Source organism: Callospermophilus lateralis, chromosome 7 (genome assembly GCF_048772815.1).
Source record: "Callospermophilus lateralis isolate mCalLat2 chromosome 7, mCalLat2.hap1, whole genome shotgun sequence".
In the NCBI taxonomy this organism is placed as follows: Eukaryota; Metazoa; Chordata; class Mammalia; order Rodentia; family Sciuridae; genus Callospermophilus; species Callospermophilus lateralis.
The window spans coordinates 74,492,849-74,515,501 of record NC_135311.1 but is presented as its reverse complement, the minus strand read 5'-3'; the positions used below and the strand labels follow the sequence as shown (position 1 = coordinate 74,515,501).

Genomic DNA, 22,653 nt, shown 5'->3' with positions numbered 1-22,653 from the left:
CATGACAATGCAACCCAAAAGGTCCCCAAAAGGATGCAGACAACTTTGGAGGGACATTATTCTGTTTACTATAAGTGGTTAATTGCACAGCCTTTGAGACCAGACAGATCTGATTCAAATCATGATTCCTCCACTTAATGACTATATAGTCCCAAATAACTTCACCTCCCTGAGTGCCGCAGTCTGGCTGGGCACAATTCAGGAGCCACTTGTCAAAAGAAACGAACTTTATTTTTAGAACCACACATGCCAAACAAAACAGCTCCTCAGGAAAACCTTCAGAGCCCAACTGCCACCACCGGCTTCCCACAAGCCTCTCAACCTCCCCCACTCCTCCTACTCTTGAGGCCGATTGGCTGGGTTGTGTGGGCGGAGCCAAAAAAAGTCCCCCAATGAGCAGCTCCATGGTCTGAAAGGGTGGGGAAACAGCCCAATGAGCATCACCGCAGAGGAGCCAATCAGTTGGCAGCTAGAAGTTGCTGGGGCCGCTGTGAGCCAATCATCAGCTGGCAGCTGGAAGTTTGCTGGCAGCTGGAAGTTTGCTGGGGCCCCTTCGGCTGTGGCTGTCAACACCTGAGTCTCTCTGCTTCCTCATCTGAAAAATGAGGTAGGATGTCTACTTCATGAGAGTTTTGTAGAAATTAAAATAGGAGATACATTTCCTCACATGGGGCTATAATAAAGTAAGTTCACACAACTCTTATCACCACAGGAAAGATAATAAAGATATTAAAGATCAATGGATGAGAATAGTGTCCAAAAATAGACCCAACCACATAGATGGGGTCAACTGATTTCCAACAAAAGTGCAAAGGCAATTGGGTGGAGAAAAGATAGTCTTTTCAACAAATGATACTGGAACAATTGGATGTCTTTATGCAAAAATAAATAAATAAGTTTCAATCCATATCTCACATCATATGCAATTAACTCAAATGGACCAGAGACCTAAATGTACAACCAAATATTATAAAACCTTTAGAAGAAAATATGTGTGATGTGAGATTAGGCAAGGATTTCCTATAGACAATACCTAAAATTATTAGTTATTTTAAAAAATGCTAGGAATTTAAGAAAATCTCTTTAAAATCTTGATTATTTTCTTTTGTGGAATACCAGTTAGCAACAAAAAAAGAATGAATCATTGCTACATGCAGCAAATAGCATGGATGAATCCCAAAATAATTATACTTCTAAAAGAAGACAAAGAGTACACACTGTGTAATTCCATTTATAAATATTTCAAGCAAAAAAAGCATGTCAGTGGTCGGTTGCTTGAGGATGATGGAGGAGTGCAGGGAGGAAGGAGCAGGAGGAAACATTTGGGGCTTATATATATTTATCAAATTCATATATTTGTACATTTCAGATATATGCAGTTTATTGTTTGTCAATTAGACTTCAGTAAAGCTATTTTTTAAAAGCTAGATAGCAACCAAAATGAGGGAGGAAAGGGCACAGGTGAAGTATATAAAATGTATAGATTCGTTTAAATGAACTCTTTCAATACTAAGACGATACATGTATAACCTATGCTTTAACTTGCACAGCCCTGGCTTATGTACACAGCAAGAGTCTAAGGCATGAATTATGTAGAGCTCAAGTCTGTCTTAGATCCTGCTCTATCAGGTTGCTAGGTGAATATCTGCGCTTCACTGTGTCCTGTGGAGCCTCCTCTCTGTGCCCTCCCTGACTATGTGGAGGAGCAGGATTCTAATTTGGATGGCAGTTCCACAGCGTCCAACTCTCAGTGGCTGACCTTGCAAAGGTTTCTCAGACTCTGTGGGCTTCCGTTCCTCGGTTTAAAAAAAAAGAGAGAGAGAGAGAGTGAGACAGCTTTTGTAACCACTTCAGAATGTTGTGAATACTAAATAAGTTTGTAATGCATACAAAGTGTTTAGAACTGCACCAGGCACAGGTGCTCCAATAAAAGAATGGCTGTTACATTGTTGGGCCTGAGGCCTGCACTAGCCTGCACCCTCCCAGCAGGTACAGTCCTGTGTCAGGCACTCTTGACCTCCATCAGCTTCAGGAGGCCCCAAAGCCTCCTCCTCTGTCCCAACATCTTCCAGCAACTAATATCCCATATGCTGGAGGCTCAATTGGGCCCATCTCAGTGCTGATCACCTTAGCCCCATTGCTGTAACCTGAGATACTGTCCCTCTATGTGTGCCTCAAAGCATAAACAAGAACTGTTCTTGTCTTGAATTTAGCCCCAGACCCTTTGGGGTGGCCAAAAGCATCCAGCCTTGCTCTCTTCAGTTTGGATATTATTCTGATGCGCATGAATATACCAGCCTGTAGAGGTTTTTTTGTAGTCTAGTGGCTGCCTTTTGTCTGATTGATTGCCAACTCCAGCTAGAAACAGTCTCTAAGGTTTATAAACTTCTAGATAAAGGAATGTTATTAGATCCTATATTAAAGTCACCTTGAAAATTCCTAATTCTTGCAATAGGATAGCTTTGTGAAAAATATCAAGCTAATAGAATTTGAAAATTTTGTTTAGGGGGGAAGGTAGCATTGTACACAATCTTTGTCACTGTCTTTCCAGTTTCTTGGAGGGCAGGCAGTTTTCTGGTCTGACTACCTGTGTCTTACCCTAATGCAATGAGAGCTTCAAGGATCTACCTAGTTCTATTGTGAAAAGCTAAATAACAACCAATATGTTAAAAAAAAATTTTTTTTAAACCAAAGTGCAGATGAATTGTATAAAATATACAGGGGTTGCTTAAATGAACTCTCTCAATATGGTTTTTTAAAAATTTATTTATTTGTTCTGATTAGTTACATATGACAGCAGAATGTATTTTGATTCATAGGACACAAATGGAGCATAATTTTTCATTTCTCTGGTTGTACACAAAGTAGAGTCACATCATTTAAGTCATCATACATGTACCTAGGGTAATGATATCAATCTCATTCCACCATACCGTCTCCCTTCCACTCCCTCCCCTTTGCCCTATCTAAAGTTCCTCCATTCCTCCAGTGGTCTCTGCTCCCCACGTCCCATTATGGATCAGCATCCACTTACCAGAGAAAATATTCGGCCTTTGATTTTTTGGGATTGGCTTACTTCACTTAGCGTGATATTCTCCATCAATTTATCTTCAAATGTCATGATTTTATTCCCTTTTAAGCTAATATTCCATTGTTTATATATACCACAGTTTCTTTATCCATTCATCTATTGAAGAGCATCGAGTTGGTTCCAGAATTTAGCTATTGTGAATTTTGCTGCTATACACATTAATGTGGCTGTGTCACTGTATGGTTTTCATGACAAAACTTCAGAACTTTTACTGTGTATTCAACACTATACAAATCACTTTCCACAATATGTTTTCAAAGGATTACTTATATGTAATTCAAGCCAACAATTATTTATTGAGCATCTTGCATATGTCAAGTGTTATGGTTAGTATTTTGAGAGAGATAAAAATGGGTATTTGTCCCTAATTCATTATTTACTGAATTTCAAATGGTTGTTATACCTACTGATTGTAATTTAGAATATATTTCCACATATAGTCTGTGTTATGTGTGCAGTCATTCAAAACCCCAAAATTTCCTGAATAATTGTACCATGGAACCACTTGGGTAGGGGAAAATGTTTCTACAGGAAAATAAGCTCAGAATTCCAATGTAAGGACATATACACTCCTCCCCTCACTGGTGCCTTTGCTGAGCAGCTGGAAGGAGGATGGTGGGATATCCAGGTATATGGGATTTGGAAAAGAAGACAGTGGGCCTGGGACCCCAGGAGTACAGATGTGAGAGAGAAAGTTCAGGGTGCAGATGCAGAGCTTAGAGGGCTTGGCAGAAGCTGATGGTGAGACAAAGGATAAGAAAATGGGAAGAAAGCTTAAATGAGTGAATGGCAGCGGTCAAAATGCTCCCTTGTCCTCTTGCATCCTCTGTCCCAGGGCATGCTGCTGCTGAGGACAGGTCTGGGGTGGGAGGGAGGCACCAGAGACCAGGAATGGAAGCTTCTCCATCCTCCTCCCTCCTCTTTGGAGAGCAACCCTGGAACTGGTGAACCAGAGGGGAAACAGGGATTCCCTACCCACTTTCCTTCCTATGTCCAAGGGTTTTGTGATACAACTTAACTGAGAAGTCAATAATTGAAAAACATAAAGAAGTTTGACTTTGAAAAGGAGAAGCCCTAAAGAGCAGAGTCACTATATTGGGTCAAGGGAAAAGTGTGTGTGTGTGTGTGTGTGTGTGTGTGTGTGTGTGTGTATGTGTTTTGTTTTAAAGGGAAGTCATTGAGCAAATAAGTGTGAGGGAAAACAGCTTAGGCATAGACAAGTTGAAGGGAGAGGAATAGTTGGTGGGGCCCTAGCTAACGAGGGTGGAGGGGTGGGCAAGTCTTTTGCTTTGAGCAAAGGGTGAGACTGTGGCACTTGTGCTGATCAGCTGTTGAGCAGGATTCTGTGCAATACAGATCCTGTTTTCTGAGTGAAATGGAAAGCCATCACCTAGAGACAGAAAGCCACAGCCCAGGCAGGTGCCCGGAGGTGTTTAATAAAGCAATAGAGGCTCGAAAGAGCCTGAAAAGATGATCAGATCTTTGAACCAATACTTTCACTTTTAAAATCTATCCCAAGAAAATATTTGAAATGCAATAAAATTTATGAGCTAGATATTTATTTATAGGGTTATTTACAATAATTGGAAACAAATGGGACAATTTTAGAATGTTTACCAATAAGGGTTTAAAATTATGCTACAGAATTAAATTAAGATGATGGTTTTTGAAGGATTAGTTAATGTCAGTAAAATACTTGTGACATAATAGTAAGTATTAAAAGCAGGATCCAGAATTTCATATAAGGTATATATGGGGTGACTAAAAGAAATATTAATAGAAGTTCTTTCTTGAAGGGTATGATTATGGGCCATTGTTATTTTCTTCCTTTTTGTTTTGCTCAACATCTTTTTATAATGGATGTATTTACTTTGAATATAATAACAATAAATTTGAAATTTTAAATTTTAACCAAGAAATTTATTAAAAGCAAACAATTGCATATTCCCATTGCTAATATTTGAAGTAGTTATAAATAATGTCCAAATTCACTTTATCTCTCGTAGGTCATCCTGAAATTTATCCTATAGTGTTAACTACCAAGACCCAGGAAATATTCAACTGCCGAATAGATGAAGATATCACAGATGAAGTACCTTATAAGCTTATCAAAAAAGAAGATATTTTTGAAGACTTGCACAACAGAGACGCAGTATCTGATTTCCACCCAGTCAAAAAAATTGTCCAAGTAAGTACAATATCCCCCTTTGTTTTCTATCCTACCTCATTATGGTGCACAATGTCTTATTATGTACCGGGAACATATAACATAAGTTTGAGAGGTTGTTAATTTCAAATCTGGCAGCCCCCCTTACTCTGAACAAACACTACCCTGCCCACATCTCCTTGGAAATCCTGCTTGATTATCTTCTGCGAAAAGCAAAGCTCCAGAAGTTCAGGTTAGTTGTCTTATCCTGCACCCAGTAAAGCTCATCCTTGCCCAGTTTTACCTTGAGTAGAAATTTACCTCTTATTTTCTCATATTGCTTTGTTTAATTCATAATTTTGCTCATGATTTGCCTCCAAACATGCTATAGAGCACACCAAATAAAAGTAATGCCTCTCTCTTCCTGTTGGAAATAAAGTTGTATTGGTAAATATCCCTGGATATTTTGTGGTTTTAAGAGCTTTAAGTTAAGCAAATAGTTTTGTGGTCTGGGGTTATCAGTCACAGACTAGTACTATGGTTATCTTTTATGACTAACTGATTAAAGAAAAATCAATATTGTGTCAGCATCTGAATAAATCATTAAACATTAATCTTCTCTTTTGATTATATTCTTACAGGAATATCCTGGAGATGAGCTTCTGCTTGTTTATGACAAAGACTTCAAATATGGACTCAACTTTTATCTTATTGGCACCGAAGAGGGCAAGGAAAACTATTTAAATGTAAGCAAATCCCAAGCCCATATGATTTGTCAGATGTTGGAAGGAAGCTGTACCTCTGGGGGATCCCTATATGTGTTCTGATTATTCCTGTTCAGCTCAGTTTCCCTGGGGCCCAGATCAGATTCAGGTGCCTAGAACAGGTGAGCAGTAAACGGAGGGTGAACAGAATCAGATGTCTCTGGGTGGTAGGCACTCTTCCTGCTTGCCTTTCATTAACCTAGCAAGAGAGAAAAACAGGTTATCTGGAGCATCACTGGTCCCTTGGGAGTACCACTCCCGGTCCTCCATCCTTTTTTCCAGTCACACTCATCTTCATGACCTGTGTAAGTTATTAACCTCAAATCTATAACAGTAGCACCAATAGTACCCATTTGAATCAGATGAACTAATACAGGTAAAGCCCTTTGCTGAAGGTGGGCAAGAAAGGTAATAGATTTGTGAGATTCATAATTTGTTGGATGAGGAATCCCAGGAATTGAACTCAGGGGCACTCGACCACTGAGCCACATCCCTAGCCCTATTTTGTATTTTATTTAGAGATGGGGTCTCACTGAGTTGCTTAGCACCTCGCTTTTGGCTGAGGCTGGCTTTGAACTCAAGATTCTCTTGCATCTGCCTCTGGAGCCACTAGGAATACAGGCGTGCGCCTCTACACTCAGCAAGAGATTCATAATTTGAGTGGAATTATTTGGAAAAGTTGGTCATATTGTTTGAGGGAGACACACAGATTTGCATGGTTGTCCAATAAGAAGAAAAAATAGGGGAAGGGCCCAGAATTTTAAATACCTGATAGTTTCTAATTTAAAACTAATCTTTCATTTTGCCTTAATACTTTAAATTTTATTTTTATCATTGTTTTCTCTGCTTTTATGTTATTACTGTGAAATAGTTTAAATGTATAGAAAAGAGTGGTATAACAAATATCTATAAAATCACCACACAAAATGAATATTTTATATTTACTTCAAAAAATTTTAATGAAATAAAATAAAAATAATGTTCCACTCCCTTGATATAGTCCCTAATTTCATTTTCTTCACTCCTCTTTATAAGGAACCATTGTTCTAAGGTTGTTTTATAATCTTAGTGCCCATGATTTTATACCTTTATCATATATGCATCCTCTGTAAATAATGTGTTTTGTTGTTTAATTAATTTAAAATTTATCATGGAGATTATGTCATTTTATATAAAGCATTCTGCAGTTTTTTTCAGAATAGTAAAATTCTAGAATCTATAAATATTGATACATTTGGATGTCATATATATGTTGATTGTGTTTGTTCATTTTAATTTCTTTATGGGGTTTTACTTTACAATGATACCACACTGTCATTGATACATTTCCCTAGTTCTGGTTGCTAGTTCCTCCAGTATTACAAATAAAACAGCAGTGAACATTTTGGTTTTTAAAAAATTCATTGCTAATATTTATTCATACTTACATTCCTCTTATCAAAGAACCTTTCATTAAATCAGATAAAATTAGTTTTTACATTTTATCATCAAATGTAGCATTCTGTGGTCATAAAGATGGGTAATAAATGACTTTTTCTAACCATGCTTCCTTTTTTTCTTTTCCTCTATCTTCCCCTTCTTCTTCCTACATTCTTAATGTCTCTTTTTCATTCTTTATTCTTCCCTTTTTGGACTTAATTTACTTCTCATCATTCAAAAGCATGAGCCTATAAAGAAAACAAACAGAAAGTGCTTAATGAACTTACATAAAAGCAACATTTATTGCAAAATACAAACATGTGATTGCAAACCTAAATTTGGTCATCTATTTTAAAATGCTATTTCTTTTACTCCAGCCCCCAGAAGTACTACCAGAAGAACAGGAAGAAACTAAAGAACTTATTCCTGAAGACATATATGTTTACCAACCACCTGTCTCTAAACCATGGGTTTCTTTGGGCAGTGAAAAAGAAATTGAGGAAGAATCAGTGAAGGAATCTACAAAGCAGGTCAGGGGCTTAAATATGACTTCCAGTCCTTACCTCCCTATAGCTGAACAACATTTATTCCTGAGGGATATATAAAATTTGTTATATGTACTATGGGATGTGTCTTTTTTTAATATCTTATAGACAAATGGCCATTTCCTTAGGTGTGTGTAATGGGTTGAATCTGCCCCACCCCCCCAAAAGAGATACTTTGGAGTTGGTAATCCCAGTTATCTAAGAATTTGACCCTATTTTGAAAAAGGGTCATTGCAGATATAATTAGTTGAGGTCACATTGGAGTAGGTTAACCCCTAATCCAAATTGATTGGTATCCTTATAAGAAGATGGCTACATGTAGAACATGTAGAAGAACAAGAAGAACACCCTGTGGAAAAGGTGGTAGAGAGTAGAAGGACCTTAACTACTATCCAAGGAACACCAAGGATTGCTGGCCAACACCAGAAGTCAGGTCAGATTCTCCCATCAACCCTCAGAAAGAACCAACCCTCCCAACACCCTGATTTGCGACTTCCAGCTTCCACAATTTGAGAAAACAAAACCTGTGTTTTCAGCCACCTTGTTTGTGATACTTCCTTATCGAAGTCCTGGGGAATGAATATGATGGCATTCCTTCCCAGAGCATCTCCTGAGAGGAGGAGTTGTGTGTGAGTGACTATTATGAATGTGCCCCATAAGATAAGATGAAAAGCAGCAGGACAGAGACATGGAGGAAGTCCTGCAAGGGAGCAATCTCAGGCAGAAGTCCCCCAGGCCTCATCCTGAACCTGTAGAGGGGCTCTGCAATCTAAACTCAGAGTTGTCCCAAACAGAAGCCGAGAAACTGGACTTCCATATACCTCCTACCAGTCCCTTATTGGTCAAGACGCAATCTGCCGGTCACTTTCTGTTCCTGTGTTCTCAGTGGTGCTAGAGGATCCTCCAAAGTGGGTATAGCCCATGGGAATGGAAAACTGAACGGGCACATGGAAATTGTACCAAGGGAGCTGAGAGGAACTGGGAAGAATGCCAACACTGTCTACTATACATCCATTTTTTTTCTCCTAGGACTTCATTATGTTACCTTTGTTGCTTACATGTGTTGCAGATTATATATATGATTTCTCGAAAACGAAATCAATTTGGTGCGCCAGTTACATTCAGTGACCAGAATGCTTCCAGTACAAAAGATGCCTACATTGACTGTACAGCCTACCCAGATAAAAACTTCACCCTTAAAAAACTCGAGAAAGATATTGGCATGCAAGTAATCCCCTTTGTCAAGGACATAAGCACTCAGACAAAATGGTAGGTATAGAATAGGCTTATGTATTTTTATAGACGATTGCCATAAAACTTAGCAATTTCCATGATATTTTGAGAGCTCTTTATAATTAATAGAAATGGATTGACAATGATCCTATAGATCACATAGAGTCATTCAATTCAAGATCTAATTATGCTCAATAATGCCGTTAAAAATCTTAAGAAAGTGAGATACAACTGTGGAAGACTATAAAGAATATGAGATGGGAAAATGAGTGATGTTAATAATTGCAATGCTGGTCATTACTCACCTGGAATATTACTGTTTCTTCCCAGCTGCTCCATTATACCACCTAAGTGATCATTTTTACACCTCAAGTCTTACTTCATTGGCTAGATTTCTTATTTGGTTCATTATTACTTACAAAAATACATTAATTCAGAGTTCTTGGGATGGCATCATCCTCCATGATGAGGCAGACAAAGAATGACAGACAATAGGAAAGTTTGGCAAGTTCTGAAGCAGAGACAGGATGGTAAGGCTATAGATATCCAGGTACTGTGGATTGGAGGGCAGAGAAGAGAAAGGCTGGAATTGAGGAGACTGACCAACTAGGAGCCTGTTGTAATTAAACCAGGAAAAATGTGACCATGTTTAAATTTACGTGGTGGCTGTCAACAGAGTGGAAGAGGTGGAAAGCAGACATGTGTACATACAAAATACTATGAACTCATCATTAAAGCAAACAAATAGCTTGCCCCCTGCAGCTATTGCCTAATGCCTCTGCTTTTCTTTGCAAATAAAACTCTTCACGGCACTTGTCCATATTTCATAGTTCCACTTTCTCTTCTGGCTTTCTGTCTAAAGCCCACTCTAAGCAGTCTTTAACAAGATCTCTGACAGTTTGATCCAGGGATCCATTTTCAGACCTTAGTCCACTCAGCAGTTTTTAACAGGATTGACTGTTGATCCCTCTTGAAACACTTTTTCTGTCGGACTTATTGACAACTCTCATTATTCCCCTCCTAACTCATTGGCAGCTCTTAAGTCTCTTTTATTGGATCTTCCTCTTCCTTTTGAAATTGTCTAAACATTTCAGGGCACTGAGGCTATCTCCTTTTGATCTCCTTTCTAACTAGATTTAATCCTGGGATGATTTCCTTCTGTCGTGTGGTGTTTCCTACCATCTCTTTGCTGATGACTCCCAAATCTATACATGCAACCTCCATCTCTCCCCCGAATCCTACACTCATTTACTCATCTGCCTAATTGAATTGTCTAATGGTATCTCAAATTTAAATGCCCCAAAACAAAATTTTGATTTTTTATCCCAAAACCTAAAATATCCTGAATCCTTCTCCTCTCAATAAATGACAATAATATACTCCTAATTACTCAGACCAAAAGCCTCGGATTTTCTTGGGTCTATTTTCTAAATATATCCACTGCTATCAACTTGGACAAAGCCATCACCACTTCTTGCTTGGATTATTGTAACTCTTCCTCAATGGGCTTCTGCTATCTATCCTCTTCCTCCTACATTCTGTTCTCCATAGAAAAGCCAGATAAATCCTGTCAAAACGTATGTTTGGGGGACTGGGGTTGTAGCTCAGTGCTAGAGTGCTTGCCTAGCATGGGTGAGGCACTGGGTTCAATCCTCAGCACCACCACACACACAAAAAAAAAAAAAAGAAAGAAAGAAAAGAAAAAGAAATACACCAAATGAATAAAGGTTAAATTCTTAAAAAAAAAAAAAAAAAGTAAATTAGATCATGTCACTGCTTAACGTCCTCCAGTGGTTTCCATCCTAAAGGATCCTATAAGGCTTCACATGATCAGGAATCCCTTTTCCCTTCCCCCTCTCCTTTCTCATAATTCCCCTTTCTCGTCCATCCCAGCCACACTGTCTTTCTTGTTTCTTGGATTCTCCAAACACCCTCAGGCTTGGTATATGTATGCAGTTCCTTTACCTAGAATGCTCTTCCCTGCCAGGTATCTTTTATGTCTCCTTCCCTCCTCCTCTGCTCAAATGAGGCATTTCCTGACACTCCTACATAAAGGCCACCACTTCAATGACTATCTAACTCCTTACTCTGTTTTTCTTCATGGTGCTGGATTGCTTAATATATATTTTTTATTGACTCTTTTCCCCTCCCCATTTAGAATTTAAGCTCCACAAGACAAAAACTTTGTCTCTCTCTCCCCCCACCCATATCTCTAACTCCTACAATAGCTCCTGACATGCACTTACTAAATGGGGAGGAAAAAAAAGGAATAGAACAAGGAAAGAGGGAGGATGGAGTTAGAGAAAGTTTTCAACTGGATCACGCACTTATATTCAGTATTAAGGGAAAAGCCATGAAATACAGTAAAAGAGTTCAAGACCAGAAGAATCAGGGGTCCAAAATATGGAACGCAACACACAAATGCTTTTCAGATCTTTTTAAGCCAAATATCAGAAACCTTGAGAGTGCAATGTTAAAGTCAGGGCACAGAAACATAAACACCAAAGGCTGGGCCAAGAAATGAATCAGAAACCAGGGAGGCAGATGAATTGACAGGCTTCAACCAGAGAAAATAAACAGAAAGACAAGGATTGGTAGTAAAGTCCCTGCAGGGAATGATGATAGTAGAGATCCATAAAGTCCAAGAAGTGAGAGCGAGACACAAAGGAGAGAGGTGATACATAAGTACCAAAGGGCCTTGGATTTTGAGACAAATGTCCAGCTAAGCCAGCCAGCTTTCCTCTGGGTTCCTATCTGGGTGCAAACAAGTCCCAAGTCTGAGTCAGCCAGGGTAGACTCAGTAGGTGGACTAAGAAGGGACAATAAACCTCTAACAACAGGGACCCCAACCACAAGACTTTGGATGTGGTATGCTTCCGAGGAATGTTGGCTGCGAGTAATAGTCATGGCTATAGAGAGGGCAGGAAATCTAAATTTAAGAGTGAGTGATAGAATGAGGTTCAAAGTCAGGCAGCCTGTCCTAAGATCCCACACTCCCGACCATTGTGCTTCGTCTATTTCTCAGCACCACTTGCTGGGACCAACATCACCCAGTCTAGTGAGTGGGGCTATCAATGAAGCCCAGAAGTAAAAGGCCATGTGACCTTTTCACGGGGGAGATGACCTGGAAAGCAGACTGGAGGAAGCAGATTTCTTTCAGAGATCATGCTGCCATCACTGCCTAACTATAACTTCTTCCTAGTTTTGCATACTTAGAGCAGAGTTTCTCACCTCAACACAACTGACATGTTGGGCTGAATGATCCTCTGTTGTGGGGGAACTTACCTGTGTTTTGTAGGCTGTGTAACAGCATCGCTGGGGTCTACCCACTAGACGCCAGCAACACTTCCCAGCGTTGACAACCAAAACTGTTTCCAGACATTGCCAAATATTCCCTGAGCATGTTGGTGTATTGCATAGTCAAGAAACATTAATGACATGAAGAGAGAGCCAACGATAATGTAAATCTGGCAAATGTTAATAATAGATGAATCTGGGCAAAAGGTGTATGAGAATTCTTTATATCCTTCTTATAACTTTTCTATAAATTAAAAATGATTTCTAAGTTAAAATTTTACAAAATAAGCCTTTTAATTATGTCAAAGAGAAATACATTTAGACTTTGAATGGTAGTTAATATCAATTTCTAAGACCAAAAAAATTCGAACTTTAGAATTTAACTATAAATTAATAGCTAATATCACTTCACAAACTTTTTTTTTTGTACTGGGAATTTAACCCAGAGCACTTTACCACTGAGCTACATCCCCAGTTCTTTTTAGTTTTCATTTTTGAGACAGGATCTCACTAAATTGCTGAGGCTGGCCTTGAATTTGCAATCCTCCTGACTCAGCCTCCTAAGTCACTGGAGTTACAGGTGTGCACCTCTGTACCCAGCTACAGAGATAAACTTTTGACATATCATGATCTATGTTTGCTTTTCTTTTATATAATTTTTTGTATTCTACTTTCTTTGAATATATTAGGACATACCCCAAAAATGCTACTACACAATATTATGCTAGAGAATTCTCAGAAGAGGAAAGAGAGAAACTTGGACAATCAAAGACTTTGATTGATTTTCTTAAGAAGGTATCCACAAGGTAAAAAACTTTTATATTAAAATTTTGAAATAAAACATAAAATGTGCAAGTTTATTTATAATGGTTCTCATAAACAATTCTATATGGTATGTAGATAGAAAGTACAAAAACATCAGATATGCATGAGAGCATGACACATTCTACAGATTCTCAGTATCTCTTGCCCTTCTATTGCTAAGCAATATCCTATACTGGGACCACATCAAACACACTGAACAACTAAATGTGTGAGGATGTTTTCCTAATTGCAAATTAACTGCAGGCTGAGTATCCCACATCCAAAATGCTTGGGATCAGAAGTGTTTCTGATTTCAGGTTTTTCTGGATTTGGGAATAATAATAGTAATGAGATAGCTTGGGAGGGACCCACACCTAAACATTAAATTAATTTGTTTCACATATACCTTACACACATAGCCTGAAGGCAATTTTACACAAAGTTTCATGGTATGGAATTTTCCATTTGTGGTGTCATGTCCTTGTTCAAACTGTTTCAGATTTTCAACAATTTCAGGTTTCAAATTTTTGGACTAAGGATGCTTGACCTTAGTCAAAGTATATTTGTATATACTACGGTTTCTTTTCTCCACCCCCCAATTCCCTTCTCAGTTTCATTGCCTTTTATAGGACAATTAGGTTGAAGATGCTGTGGGTATTAGGGATAATCATTATTATGATGAAAGAATTTGCAAAAACTATCTTTGTTAATGAGAAACCAAATTCAATTCAGATATGCCTTTTGGACATGTCACTGTTATCACAAATTTCTGTGTTGCTGCCACCCAGGTTCTGAAAGAGAGATGTCTTCAAAACCACCCCTGTGCTGGTGCTAGGACTCAGAGCAGAGCTCTGGGGCTTCTAAACTAGAGAATGAGCTTCACTAAATCTCATGGAACTGTCATCAGAGTTTGAAGTGATCAATAGTGGACCAGTCTAGCAGTTGTACTGAATGGGTTGGTTTCTATTTCTTTCCAAAAATTAAAAAAAAAAAAATGTGATAGGCAAATTTATACATAGCCCAAGTTAAGCTTTTTATTTTTAAGAAAACATTCATTAATTCTTTCAGACTGAACTAAATGTCCTGAAAATTCAAGCAACTCTCAAAAGTTGTTACCAATGTCTAGAAAGAATCTGATGCAAAAATTCATTTAATGATTCAGAGTACATTCATTCTTTGCCACTCACTCGCAGCAAGCATGCTGCAATGAGAAAGAAAGAAGAAAATTTAAGGTTTCTTGTCACTTGTTGCACTGGACCAAGAGGGGTGGTCAGGTTTTCCAATACCTGATGACAATTTTAACCTCAAGCATTGTAATTCTTGCAATAAAACAGGTTCCTTTTTTTTTTTTTTTTGTCCTCCTAATCAAATAACAAGTCAAGATAGCTCCCAAATTAATCAGTCCATTGTAATGCACACAAGAGCAAAATAAACAAAAGGAATATGTGAACATTTAGGCAAAAATGGGTAAAAAAAAAATTTTACTCTTACACAAAATGTTAGTTACAAACTAAACACTGTGCATCCATGGAGAGAAATGTCCTTATGGACTGGGAGACCAGTCCCCTCAAGATGATACTTTGAACAGGTGTGAAAAGCCTAGTTATCCAGCAATGAAACAAAGGACTGCTAACCTCTGTCACCCAATGAATGTTCAGAGTGAATGTTCAGAGTGCCGTCACAGCCAGATGAGTCTCAAATGGCAGTCTTAAGGCACTGTTAATTATGGACTCTGAAGACATGTAAAACTTCCAGCTGGTAACTTTGGAAGGAAAAGTCTTGAGATACCAACTATCAGGTTTGTATATCAATACACAGTTGTCAATGTGCCTGTCAGCCAGCAACTCAGTTAAAGTTTGTGTTACAAGAAAAGGCTCACAATAGACCTAATGCTGCCAGAGCACAGTCACACTGATTGATCATAACTAAAATACGGATTTACTTAGGTTACAAGAATCAAAACATAGCAAAACACACAGCACCTCATTGCAGCACTAAGTAGTCACTGACGTTTTTCTTGACAAGAAGATTAAAAATGAAAGGTTGACTTGCAAATTATCATATCAAGGGAGAGCTCGGGAAGTAAAAATGTTCAAAATAAAGGGCCTCTCATCAATCCCTAATCATTCTAAAGATAATCTGGTTGTTATTTTTAGACTTGGGCTTTTATACTTTCCTTTCAATTGCCATGCTTATAAAGAAAGGAATGATGAACTGCTTTTTAATTTGCTCCCTGAGATGTACAAAGCAGAAGCAAGAATTATAAAAAGAGGAAAATTAGCACAGGAATTACAATAGCAGTGGCCAAAATAAATAAGAAACCCATGTTTACACCACTGCTGTACTTCCCACTTTAAACCAGTTTAGAATTTACTTAAGATTTTTAAAGTAATATATGCCTGATTTTGTTCTGGAAGAACGTCCATTTAGAAAAGAATTCTTTCTTTCATTCAAAACAAACCTAAGAGAAGCATTATTTGCAAAAGAAGGAAATGATAGGAAGGAAACTTCAAAGGGATTCACAGAGCAGCCAACATGGGGTTACAAAAAACAGGGATCCTCATGGGCTTTACCTGGGACAACAGTTTTGCCAGCTATAGTTCGTTCCTCTCAGGAACCACAAGGTTCCTGGAGATGGAGCGACTGGAAACCAGAAGAAAGTGCTGTCTTCACTTCTCCCTTCACTTCCCCACTGGGGCCATGAGCATAGAACACAAGCCCTGTCTCTTGAGACTGCCTTTCTCCTTCAGGCTGGAACAAAAATACCCTTTCAAAAAAGCTAACTAATTTTTCTTCTTGAAACAGTGTATACTTTGAAGTCCCAGGGTATGAACATGCTCTACCGCAGGGTCCTCCAAAGCTTAATATGTGAGTGAACCACCCAGGGACCTTGTTAAAATTCAGGCACTGACTCTGCAGATACAGGTGGTAGAAGGCGACAGAGGCCTGTGACTATGCTGCTAGCAAGCTGCCGGCCCTCCGCTGCTGCTGGCCCATGGTCCACACTTGAAACATAGGGACTTAAAAATGCTTCTGTTCGAAAAGATGAACTACAAGGAATTTAACCAAGAGAGAATTCAATTAAGCAGGGACCAGGAGTGTTAAGGATCAGTGACAGAGATATCAAATGGGACCCTTATTTACGTTTTAGGAATGTCCATTATGAAATTTAGTGTTTACATTTAATTATCTAAATGCAGGGTTTCTTCTTATTTTAAGAAATTCATCATTGGAAATGATTCAGCTTACCACACCCATGTAAACATATACACACAAGATATTTGGAGTTTCAATCATTGAAGCAGCATTCTAATTGTAAGAAAGCTCCAAGAAGCCTAGTGAGCTATTTTCAAACTTACTTATATAAAGTAATAATAAACATAGTAACTATTTAAAGACAGGAGCCTGTGAAACCAGAATCCCTAGCCTGCTAAGAGATTGTACAAGCACTCAGATTATTCCTTAAAGGAGCAATATTATCACTTTTAGTAGCATAATTCTTCATTTTAGGAACTATCTTATATATTGTAAGGGGGTGGGTAATAGAATTGAATATAGTAACACCTCCCAGGCATTGTGGCATTGTGACAACTAAAACCACCAGTTTTAGTTGTCATACACACAAACTTCTAAACTCCACATACACACACATACTGCTAAACTCCAAATCTCCCCCTGTTGAGAATCAGTTATTTGTTGTTTTGAATTTATACACATATATGTATATGTATCTATGTAATACACACATATACATTACATGCATGTCCACACACATATTTGAGCTGTCCTCATTTAGTATACGTGATCATTTAATACTGAAAATGCTTTAGAAATTTCCTTTTGTGTCACTTCGGGCTTCCCAGGAAGCAACTGAGGCCAAATTAGCAGTAGAGGTTTCCTGAGTATACACTGTGAAATATAAAGGAAGAAGTGTGCAGGCAGAGCTTCAGACAAACTCTCAGCCAATCCAGCACAGCCTTCAGAGCAGAACTGTTCAGGCCCTGGCATCCTGCTCAGTCACTGACCTGCACAGAGTGCAGACTTGCCTTGGAACCCACAGACCTGCAGTTACCAGAGGCTGTCAGCTAATGGCCCTTCTGGCTGCTGAATAGCAAATTCATGAAAGAAGTTCTAAGTAACAAATTCCAATGAAGTTTTTTTTTTTCTCTCTTAAGTTATTTATTTCATGTGTGGTTAATCTTTATGACCAAGTATAATTGAGAATTATTAGTTTTGTTCAATATGAATGAAGAAAAACCTGTTAAAATAGCCTTATCTTTGAACACTAAAATCCAACACCTTCATTGCTTTCTTGACTAAAATAGTGTTGAAATAGCCCTGCAGCAAAATGAAATCATGAACACATTCATTGAAGACTGGAAGCGCCTGGCAGAAGAAGAAGGTGCCTTTGGAGATAAAACTGACACCCACCTGAAAGAGTACCAGTCCTTTACTGACCTTCATAGTGGCACGGATAAAATGATTAGCTACATCTCATGGCACCCTACTATCTATGGTGAGAGGGAAATGATGGATTCCCTTTTGTGCTGATATCAAATAGTCTTGATTTTTTTTTTTATGTAAAATTTCAAACTAGATCAATTTCAAAACCACTTCCATTTGCTGAGCGCCAGGTACCTGCCAAACACTTCCCACACCTTTGCTTCCACAGGTCCTCCCAGCAATCCCATGGGACATGCACATATTACTGCCTCTATTTTACAACAAGAGGACCAAATCTCAACTCTGGGAAGTGACTTGTTCAGGTCACTCAACTTGTGCAGTGTAAGGGGACTCCCCCACTGGACTCATTCCTCCTGACACTCTGCCTCCAGGATTGCTGGGCAAGACAGAACACTTACCTCCTTTAAGGAGGTTGGCAGCTGAGAAACAGAGGAACATGTGAAGGCAGAACCATGAAGTTCCTGCTCACTCTCTCCCCAAACTCCCCACCAGCCCTCTTTCACACACATACAAAAAGAAACATTTTCTTTTTTTCAGGGATTGAAGCCAGGGTAGCTTAACCAATGAGCCACACTCCCAGCCCTTTATTTATTTGTTCGTTCATTCATTTATTCATTCATTCATTCATTTACTAAGACAGGGTCTCACTAAGTTACCTAGGGCCTCAGTAAGTTCCTGAGACTGGCTTTGAACTTGCAACCCTCCTGCCTCAGCCTCCTGAGTCACTGAGATTAGAAGCATGCAACATCATGCCTGGCAACATTTTCTTTTATTATCAAATCTTTAAAGTTTACTGCTTATTTTATTCTCACAGCACATCTCCATTTGAAATAGTTAACAAGTGGCAGGTGGCGGGTGGCTACTGTGTTCAACAACAGAGCTCTAAGAAGACTCTCGCTCTTCTGTGGAAGATTTCTACTTGAATTTCATCAAAATGTCAATGAATAGTTGCTACACAGAAGAGCACAAGATAGAAGCTCTTCTCCACCTACTATTGCTGCCAATGCTAACGTCTCCTTACATTTCACTCAGGGCTAATCGCTGTGTCAATGGCCGAGCGTCTCTCCTTTGAAGAGAGAGTCCAGCTTTCTGGTAAATTATTGCTACAACCATCCTTGATTTTATTCTGGAGTTTCTCTGATCCCATACATCCTCAGGTAATTTACAAGTACTAATTTGTCATATATCTTTAGCAGTTTTTCTAAGTGCAAAGTACTTTCTTACCACTTAATTAGTGTTGTAAAGCCTTATGAAATTGGGATTTCTTCAATGCCTAGCATGTCATCCAAGTTGAGCAAAATTAAAGTTTATGGTGAGTTTATTGAAACAGTGTGCTGAACAAAGCAATATATTTTTTTATAAAATGATTATAAGAGGAATTTTAAACCTTACTTTTTAAACAAACTCTTCTGGGTTTATTTAATATTGATTTTCAAATACAAATTGACTTTCAATTGTATTTCATTTTCAGTTATTTCATATGAATCTCCTCAATTCCAAGAAACACCAGTAGGTGGCGGAAATGAGAAAAGATGGTTGTGTGGGAGAGCAAGAGGGAGGAAGGAGTAGGACTCTGTCGCCAAGTACAGGACCTATCTACCTTGGATCAGTACTCTTCAGCTCTCTTGTTGCCAGGGTGTCCCTTTGTCAAGAGAATCAGTAATTTAAGATTTTGTGTGAAAATTTCCTAATTATAAATAGCCTAACTAAAACTAAACCAACCAACCAACACACACACACACACACACACACACACACACACACCACTCAAACCAAACTAAAACACATATCAATCTGCATAAAATGAGACTGAAATATGGGTTTGTTTCATATGGTTCTAGTTTCCAGTATCTGCTCAATAAGAGTTCTGTTTAGTGGAAGGTGCTTTTTGTTTTTTTTAATGTTAGATTAAGTTTTTGTACTATTCTTAAATATAATAATATGTTGTTACTATAAGGATTTCCTTAAAAAGTCCTTTGGTTTAGAAAAGTTCTAACATGTGCCAACCATTACATAGGGGGCACATTAGAAATAGGCAAGGGGGAAGACCTAGGTGCCCTTGAAAATATCCCCATTATCATACGTATGGCCAATGTCCATGATAATATTCCACAAAAGCACCTTCCAATCAGAGATAGATTTCTGAGAATGAACTCTAATGCACGTTGCTTATAGACAGCTATAAAATTAGACCTCAAACCACCTTAATGTTATTTACCAGCTATGATCTTAATAGGTTTTCTTGCTCTTTCTTCCATTTGTGGGATTTGCTTTAGCTAATGCTGGAGAGCCCCGATGATATCGTCTGCTTCAACTTCTGTCCGAGTGACCCTAACATCATTGCTGGAGGCTGTATAAATGGACAGGTATTTATGGAATATTTTAGTCACTTATTAATGTAGATAACATTCTATAAATTTTTATTTGGTAGTTTTTTGAACTAACTTAAAAATTAAGTTCAACAGAAGAAAGCATTGTCAGCTGTGTGCCAGGCACCCTGCCAGGAACCAGGGGATGAAGATGTGTGAGACATGGTAACAGCATATGAGGTGTTCACAGGGTAACCCAGTTACAATGATTGACAAAAATTGGGTCAACTCTATTGGAGTTGCTGGGATAGAGCCACATATTCTGTAAGAATCCATGGAAGAAAAATAACTACAAGCATTACCACTTCATGAAAAAAAAAAAAAAACCTCTTCTGAAATTTTCCTATGAGTAGTTATTAAAGGATGATACAGATTTAAATAGAATTCATCAGAAAAAAATATATATATATACACAAAAAAAGATTGAAACTTTTAGTCATTGAAACTAATTTAATATTGTATATTCTATTTTATTCTGGTTTTCAAGAAAATGACCAGGTATATACAAAATTGAAGTTGGCTATAATATTCAATTAAATAAAAATCAACAAGCTGGGCACAGAAGCACATACCTATAGTCCCCATGACTCCAGGTGGTTAGCAAGACTCTCTCTCTCAAAAAAAAAAAAAATAGAAATGGTTGAGGATGTAGCTTAGTAGTAATGTGCCCCTGTAGACCCCCCCACCCCTCCCCCCCCAAAAAAAAAATAGAAATCATCAATTACCAGCCTTGTATTTAATTCTGGAGAACTTAATTCTGGAGAATTTTGGAAAATTATCTTTTCCCCTGGGTCTATAGCAGTTGTACATTCACAAGTACAGGAGAAGAATTCCTCCCAAAGCAAAGCAAAGTACATGATACTCATCTAGATCTTTTTAAAACATTGGCATTTATTATCACAAGCAGAAAAATCCAATGGCTGAAGAACTTTTAGAAAGGAGAAAACATTCTTTTTTAATATTCATTTTAAAAGTTGCTTATGAAGATATAGACTAAATTTGATTATCACCTAAGAAGACTGATTTATCAGGCTGCATATCAATAGTTTTCTAAAGAAATCTTTAAGATCCAATTAGCTGTTTCCTGAAAGTGTTAAAAAAAACATTTATTTCTGTTTTAGATTATCTTGTGGGACATCACCACATTTGCAGATCACATAGAAAACATTAAGGCGAGTGGCAAAAGTAAAAAGGTCACACTCAAGGTTGGTTTTCTAAAAATTTTTACTTGCAAATTTTTTCTCATTTAGGAATTCATCAAAAAGTTGCCAAGTTTAACAAAGACTCAGTAGAGAAAAGAAAAAAAGAATGTTATTTCCTAAGCCTTCCCATTTTCTCATAGATGTGTTCCAAATTGCATTTGTGTGGACCCTTCTTTAAAAGTGCATATCAAACCCTCATCAGATGTTGGGTGGGGGGGTTGTTGTTGTTATTGTTAAGTAAAACAAAGGGACCAAGGGATTTATATTATGTGCTGTCATTGAGAGAGCCCTGGACAGAGGGCTGGGTATCCAGGCTCTGGCTCACAGTGGGTGAGTTTAGACACATCACCTTACTTCATCAGGAATTAGTTCTCATATATGAAATGAAGGGCTTTCGAATCCTTTCTGGTCAAAATACACTATAATTTTGTGAGGCTGTGGATTTTGTTAAAAAGCACTGGAAAAATATTTCTTGCTCCCGACTCAGTATTTGGCCACCATATTGAACATCCCCCCACCCACCTCCACCCCCACCCCCGGAGCCCCAGTTCTTCAGTCTTAATATCAACAAGCCTCTTATCAAGGAATGGTCAATGTCACATTCTGTGCACACATGGAAATTCTCTTCAACACTGGGATAGACCAATGATGCTTTCAGGAGTGTGCCAATAATACTTAGGTTTAGAAATAAAATCTTAAGACTAAACTTAAGGGGAAATCAAGAATCTTACATAAATATACACTATAGAGAAACACTAATTATGTTTTCTCTTGAACTGGTATATCTTCAAATTATTAATTTTAATTGAAATGATGAGTAGAATCTGAGTTCACTCATCAGCTCTCTGAAATGTGACTTTAACATTTCTTCAGCCTATGTTTCTCCTTGAACCGGAAAGTCCTAAAGAGTCCAACTTCATCAGACACTGTGCTGTTTCTTCAATAGAAAGTGGACATAAGAAAATAATTACAGATATACACTGGCTGCCTGACACGTTCGAGGTGAGTCTTGATGGCTTTATACTTTTCTCCTGCTGGATTATAAATTTTCAGATTTTATCCAAAGTAGGTGTTTCAAGTCAGCAATTCATTTATATTTAAATTGTTGGGGGAAAAAGAAAAATAGGAGCCTAACATCAAAAACTGGGTCACCATTTCCAGATCAGTGTCAGAACTTGGTGATTCGAATAAGGTCAATCTTCCAACTAGGGATAGTTTATTAACCACCGAAAACTGTAGTTAGTATCACTATTGATACAGGTACGGTGGTGGAGAAAATGAGGGTTTGATATGCAAAACTTAAGTGCAAATATTATACT

General features: G+C 38.1%; 1 protein-coding gene across 1 annotated transcript in view; it reads left to right on the top strand.

Moving 5' to 3' along the window:
- The window catches only part of Dnai3 (dynein axonemal intermediate chain 3), a 53,801-nt gene that overhangs the window by 2,375 nt on the left and 28,773 nt on the right, over positions 1 to 22,653 (top strand). The window contains exons 3-12 of the mRNA XM_076862572.1: positions 5,098 to 5,279; positions 5,879 to 5,983; positions 7,798 to 7,950; positions 9,035 to 9,234; positions 13,185 to 13,301; positions 17,625 to 17,815; positions 18,796 to 18,920; positions 20,040 to 20,129; positions 21,254 to 21,337; positions 22,208 to 22,336. Of these exons, the coding sequence (XP_076718687.1) occupies positions 5,098 to 5,279; positions 5,879 to 5,983; positions 7,798 to 7,950; positions 9,035 to 9,234; positions 13,185 to 13,301; positions 17,625 to 17,815; positions 18,796 to 18,920; positions 20,040 to 20,129; positions 21,254 to 21,337; positions 22,208 to 22,336 (1,376 nt within the window). The remainder of the gene's footprint in view (positions 1 to 5,097; positions 5,280 to 5,878; positions 5,984 to 7,797; positions 7,951 to 9,034; positions 9,235 to 13,184; positions 13,302 to 17,624; positions 17,816 to 18,795; positions 18,921 to 20,039; positions 20,130 to 21,253; positions 21,338 to 22,207; positions 22,337 to 22,653) is intronic.